Here is a 5,157-nt window from a genome sequence, read left to right on the forward strand (position 1 = left end):
TTTTGCAAAAATCTTGTTGGTCTAATAAAAGATATCATCTCTGCTACGAGTCCTGATTGCTGTTAACCAAATAAGTCTCTTTGATCTTCTGCTGAAAGCTCGGCAGTGTCTCAGATAAGCATTGATGCATTTAATAGCGCCACGTAAGGGAACGATGACTACAAACCAAGGTTTGGCGAAAACGTTGTCATTTTGATTAATTTAAACGTCAAATGAGCACGTTTGCGGTATGCTACAGTGGACGTGCCCATGCACACATCGGGACTTTCAAAGTAGGGATTTGTCAAATGCTCAACTCGCTGTCTCTTGACTATATTCATAATTCATACATGCAAGCCGGGTGTGTTCAGGCGACGTCTCAGCTCCCGAACTCTCTCTAATGTGAAAAAAAAAACAATTTACTCGCGTGAGCAACACAACTTCTAAGCGCCCCCTTGAGCACCCCCGATTCCGTGTGTAAGACACACACCTCTGTTATTTTTTCAAACGTCTAGTAGGTCTGATAAACAATAGCACCTCCGCCACGACCTTTTGCTTCTAGACCAGTAGGGCTACAACCTGGATACTAGACACACACCCTAAACATTTCCACTGGCAGTGCGGGGTCATTAGAGAATAAGAAGGAAAAACTGGTGAGCAGGTAAAAACTTCTGAACTGGATTTAAAAAAAAACCAGCGCGAAACGAAGGTGAACGGCTGCCTGCCCCGGGCACCGAGTGGCTGAGCTAAGCGGGGACGGGAGAAGAGGCGTCACCTGTTCTGGGTGTTTTCGCCACTTCTCACCGCGCTCGGCTTTAGCTAAAGTCACATCGAAGCATAGTGGCAGCCGCAGGATATTTGCTGCCACAGTCCCTGGCCCTGCGGCGGGGGGTGGATGTCTCGGCTGAGATTTTCGTCCTCTGTGCGTGCGGCGCGCGCTGGCGGGGACTGTGCCTGCAGGGCCGGGCGGGGCTCGGGACACGGCGGGCGCCGCCGCTCACGATTCCCGTCCCCGGCACACAGGCGGCGCCGCGCCGGTCCGCACGACACGGAGCGACCGCTGCCGGGGCCTCGCCGCCTCCCGCCCCGCGGCACCTGCGCAGGTGAGACGGGGTGGGCGTGGCGCCGCCCCGGCCCCGCCCCGCCCCACCATTGGCCGCCACGCTGCTCAAATGGGGCCGCGCGCGGCAGCTGCGGGCAGAGTCCGGGAGCAGAGCCAGGATCGGGGCTGTCGCCTCCCGCTGCGCCATGAGCAGCCCCGACGCGGGCTACGCCAGTAGCGAGGACCAGGCGCAGGGCCGCTGCGCGCTGCCGCTGCTGATGCCGGGCCTGGGTGCCTGCCCGTGGGCCGAGCCGCGGAGCCCCTCGGGGGAGGCCGAGGCCAAAGCGAAGAGCGAGGCGCCGTCGGGGGCCGGGGCTGGGCGCGCCAAGGCCGAGTCGCGCATCCGCCGGCCCATGAACGCCTTCATGGTGTGGGCCAAGGACGAGCGCAAGCGGCTGGCGCAGCAGAACCCGGACCTGCACAACGCCGAGCTCAGCAAGATGCTGGGTGCGTGGGGCCGGGGTCGGGGGCGCGGGACGGGCCGGGACCGGGGCTGGGCGGCGGGGCGGGTGGCCGGGCGCTGACTGCCGCGCCCGGGTCTGTGGTCCCCGCAGGCCGCGCGTGGAGGGCGCTGTCGCTGGCGGAGAAGCGGCCGTTCGTGGAGGAGGCGGAGCGGCTGCGCGTGCAGCACATGCGGGACCACCCCGCCTACAAGTACCGCCCGCGCCGCAGGAAGCAGCTGAAGCGGCTGAAGCGCGTGGAGAGCGGGTTCCTGGCGCCGGGCGAGGCGCCGGGCGCGGGGCTGGGCGCGGGCGGCGGGCGGCTGCGCGCCGACGGTCTGGGCCTGGGCCTGGCCTACGCCGAGCCGGGCTACCCGCCGGGGCAGGGCGCGCCGCCGCCCGCCGCCGCCGGGCCCCGCTACCGGGACTGCCCCCTGGACGGCTACGGCTTGCCCACGCCCGACCCCTCGCCGCTCGATGCCGCCGCCCCCGAGCCCGTCTGCTTCCCGCCGCCGGAGGACTGCGCGCTCGGGCCCTACGGCTACGCGCCGCCGCCCGACTACGCGGGGCCCGGGCCGGGCGTCTACTACGGGCCGGGCCGCTCCGCGCTGCCCCTGGCGCTGCCGCTGGCGCTGCCGCAGCCGTCGCCGCCGCCCGAGGCGCCGCTGGAGCCGCTGGCGCAGGACGACCTGCTGGGCGACGTGGACCGCGCCGAGTTCGAGCAGTACCTGCGCTTCGCCTGCAAGGCCGAGCTGGGGCCGCCCTTCGACGGCGCCGCGCCCGCCCCCGCGCCGCCGCCGCTGCTGCTGCCGGACGCCGGCTTCTACTGCGGCTACCCGGACTTGTGAGCGCCGCCGCGCTCGGACTCGGCCTGCTCCTATTTATCCCTAACTTATTTGCATCTGGAGAAGCGGCGGGGCCCGGCGCCCGCTCGGCTTTGCGGCCGCGGCTCCGCCCCGGGGTCTTCCCGGGCCCGCGGCGGGGGACGGGAGCGCCCTCTCTCCCCTCCTTTCTCCTCCCGCTCTCCCCCCGGTTGTTTGAAGGCTGGGACTGATTATTTTTATACTCTCGGAGGTCGGGGTTTATACAGGCTCCTTTTGCACTTTTTTTTTTTTTTTTACAGATAAGGGGGGGGGAACAATAAAACCGCTCATTTTATATCCACAAGCCTCTTCTCTCTGGGCGCTGCGAAACGGTGCGTTGCGGGGGCTCGGCGGCATGCGGCTCCTGCCGGGCTCGGGCCCCAGTCTCCGCAGGCCGGCCCGCCTCGCGTTACCGCAGCAGGCGAGCAGCCCCCTCTTCACTCCAACCCTCGGTCGCTGCCATCGCCTTCCTCGTCTGGGCTCGCAGCTCTCGGTGCCACTGAACAACAGAGAAGCCAGTGGTCCCTGTAGGGAAAGGGAAAAGGAAAGGAGCCCTCCACGTCTTTACAGGGCTCGGCCCTGGGCCTAGTGAAGTCAGGCCCCCGGGTGATTGCGGCGCGCTCGGCCCTGGAGGGTGGGGGAGGAGCGCGTCCCCTTTCTGGGGGCAAATGGGGACCGCAGTCAGCCGCACCCGGAACGCAGTGTTGAAATCCCTGGGCTGTTGTCTTAAGCACGGTAAGAAAATGTGCATTGAGACCGTAGGGGTCTCGCCCTCTCCATTTGGCAACTCAGATTTCTTTATAATTTTTTTTTTTCGGTGCATGTTTCTGTAGAAATAACTTCCGTGCATGCCACAGTAACGGGGCTGTCATGAGAGTAAGGAAAACCCTTGCGGTAGATGGAGGCAGTGGGGCCTGCCCTAGTACTAAAATCGTTCTTTATAACCTGATGTTGTGTTCAAGCACTAGGTCCGCTCCCTTCCAATTTGCGTAGCCCCGAAGGGGGCCGGGGGAAGCACTGGACCCCCCCAGTAATGTCTGGCCTGAAGCAAGAGGGCGGAACAGAGGAGTTGAGGGCGAAGACGGGTCTGCTTGGGAGCCTGAATTACGTGGGGAGGGCAAGTGAAACTAAGCGTCCTTTTCCAAATTAGGTATAGTCAGGGCTCTGACTCCAAGGCGGGTGCGCAAGTGCTGCGCTGCAACCAGGACTGAACTTGGAAAGACTGGCCAAGATTTTTTTTTTTCTAGTGTTTGTCTATCTTATTTATTATAAACTCTGCTTTGAAGGAAAAAAAGTTCTCAAGATTTTACTTTCCTGATATAATTTTCCACCCTCCCCGTTTTTAAATCAAACCGCCTCACTGTGCTGCTGTGGCTCTCCTGTGGGAGCGTGCTACCTCGCACCAGTTTTTCCCTCCTCGCTCCCAGCACTTGACAGCAGCTCACTTTGTATGGATATAACCAGATTTAGTTTATGCCCATTCGTACACAAAAACCCCATAGTGTTCACAACTCGGTGCGCATAATCCTTAATAGCAAACTCGGGAGCAGAGTAACTAGTATTGGTAACTATTAGAGTCCATTATTACAGCAGATTTTCAAATGTTGCAGTATCTTGGTGGCCTGTAGGCTTGACAGGTGCAAACATAAGGCGCGCCCACACGTAGTCAACTGGGCATCTCTCAACGTTGTAACGGTAGGAGGCTGGAAATTTCAGTGCGATCCAGTGCCACTTCGTTACGCTCTAAAAAATCAGATCCCGTGTCCCAAGGATGGCAGTAGAGGTCATAAAGACCGAAAATGGCAAAACGTTCAATGCACGGCCGGCTCTGCATCTGCATTTTTGCACAGGCAAGCTCAGGGGGTTGCAAGAAACTTTACAACAAAGATCCCCCGTTATTTTTTTGGGAATAGGACGTTATGGGGAACATCACTGATGTATGGTATCTTATGCCAGTATCCCACGAAATATTTGGATACTCGGATTTAGTAAAGTATCTCTGCCCTGTCCCCACTTTTGGCCAAGCGCAGTGGCAGTATCGTAGCCGATGAGGCTTATCCGAGGCTCGATTACTGCTAGTTGAAAACTTTACTTATGAAATGTTTTCTGTCCGGTAAAAAAAAGAAAATATCCTGGGTTATCACTTTTAGACTAGATATCTAGACAAGCAGCCATGGGGATAACGGTCATAATGAAGCTAAATAAGCCTGCCCTGCTTACAAAGTCATACCCAACAGCTCTCACAAATGACTCCCCAAAATAAAGAGACCTTGTTTCTTCCCTGGAGCTTAGGATACACGTGTTTCCGCCGAGTTTTTAACCCCTTGATATATTCCTCCTAAATACATAAGCCCGGCACAGTAAATACATCTCGCCCCACAACCCCGTTAAGAACAGGCAGAGTCCATTGATCGAAAGTCACCTTTACAGGAAGACCAGGTTTTCGGGGTATAGACCTATACCTTTATACTTATACTTTCGCAGGAATAATCCTAAACGTGGATTTGCAAGATCCCCACTCGGATCCGCGGGATAAAAAGGGTTTTTAAATCGCTATTCGCTTGGTAATGCAAGTCGGAGCCAAAGGAGCGAAAGCATGACGCTGATGTGTTTCTCGCTGAGTCCAGCCTGTCTGACACCCGGCGTTGGCCGAAGCTGGCAGATGCTGCTTGGAAATAAACCGGACGATTTTTATTCCGCACTTGACTTTTATAGTCTTCCGCCCTCCCCTCCCTGGAGCTGCCCCGGAGCTGGGGGTCGGCTCCCGCCCAGG

At 58.7% G+C, this 5,157-nt stretch overlaps 1 protein-coding gene and 1 non-coding gene across 2 annotated transcripts; both read left to right on the forward strand.

Annotated features, from left to right (window-relative positions):
• The first annotated feature begins 988 nt into the window (after positions 1 to 988).
• On the forward strand, positions 989 to 2,501 carry SOX17 (SRY-box transcription factor 17). The gene is made up of 2 exons (XM_090037325.1): positions 989 to 1,528; positions 1,636 to 2,501. Exons 1-2 carry the CDS (start codon positions 1,228 to 1,230, stop codon positions 2,367 to 2,369), a joined length of 1,035 nt encoding a protein of 344 aa, XP_089893451.1. The 5' UTR covers positions 989 to 1,227; the 3' UTR covers positions 2,370 to 2,501.
• Positions 2,502 to 4,402: 1,901 nt separating this feature from the next.
• LOC149869242 (U4 spliceosomal RNA) lies at positions 4,403 to 4,547 on the forward strand. Its single transcript, XR_016441523.1, has one exon. It is a non-coding gene; the product is annotated as a U4 spliceosomal RNA (small nuclear RNA).
• Positions 4,548 to 5,157: the final 610 nt, after the last annotated feature.

The sequence above is a fragment of the Crocodylus siamensis genome, chromosome 3 (assembly GCF_052110815.1).
Source record: "Crocodylus siamensis isolate JL-2025a chromosome 3, ASM5211081v1, whole genome shotgun sequence".
NCBI lineage: Eukaryota > Metazoa > Chordata > Crocodylia > Crocodylidae > Crocodylus > Crocodylus siamensis.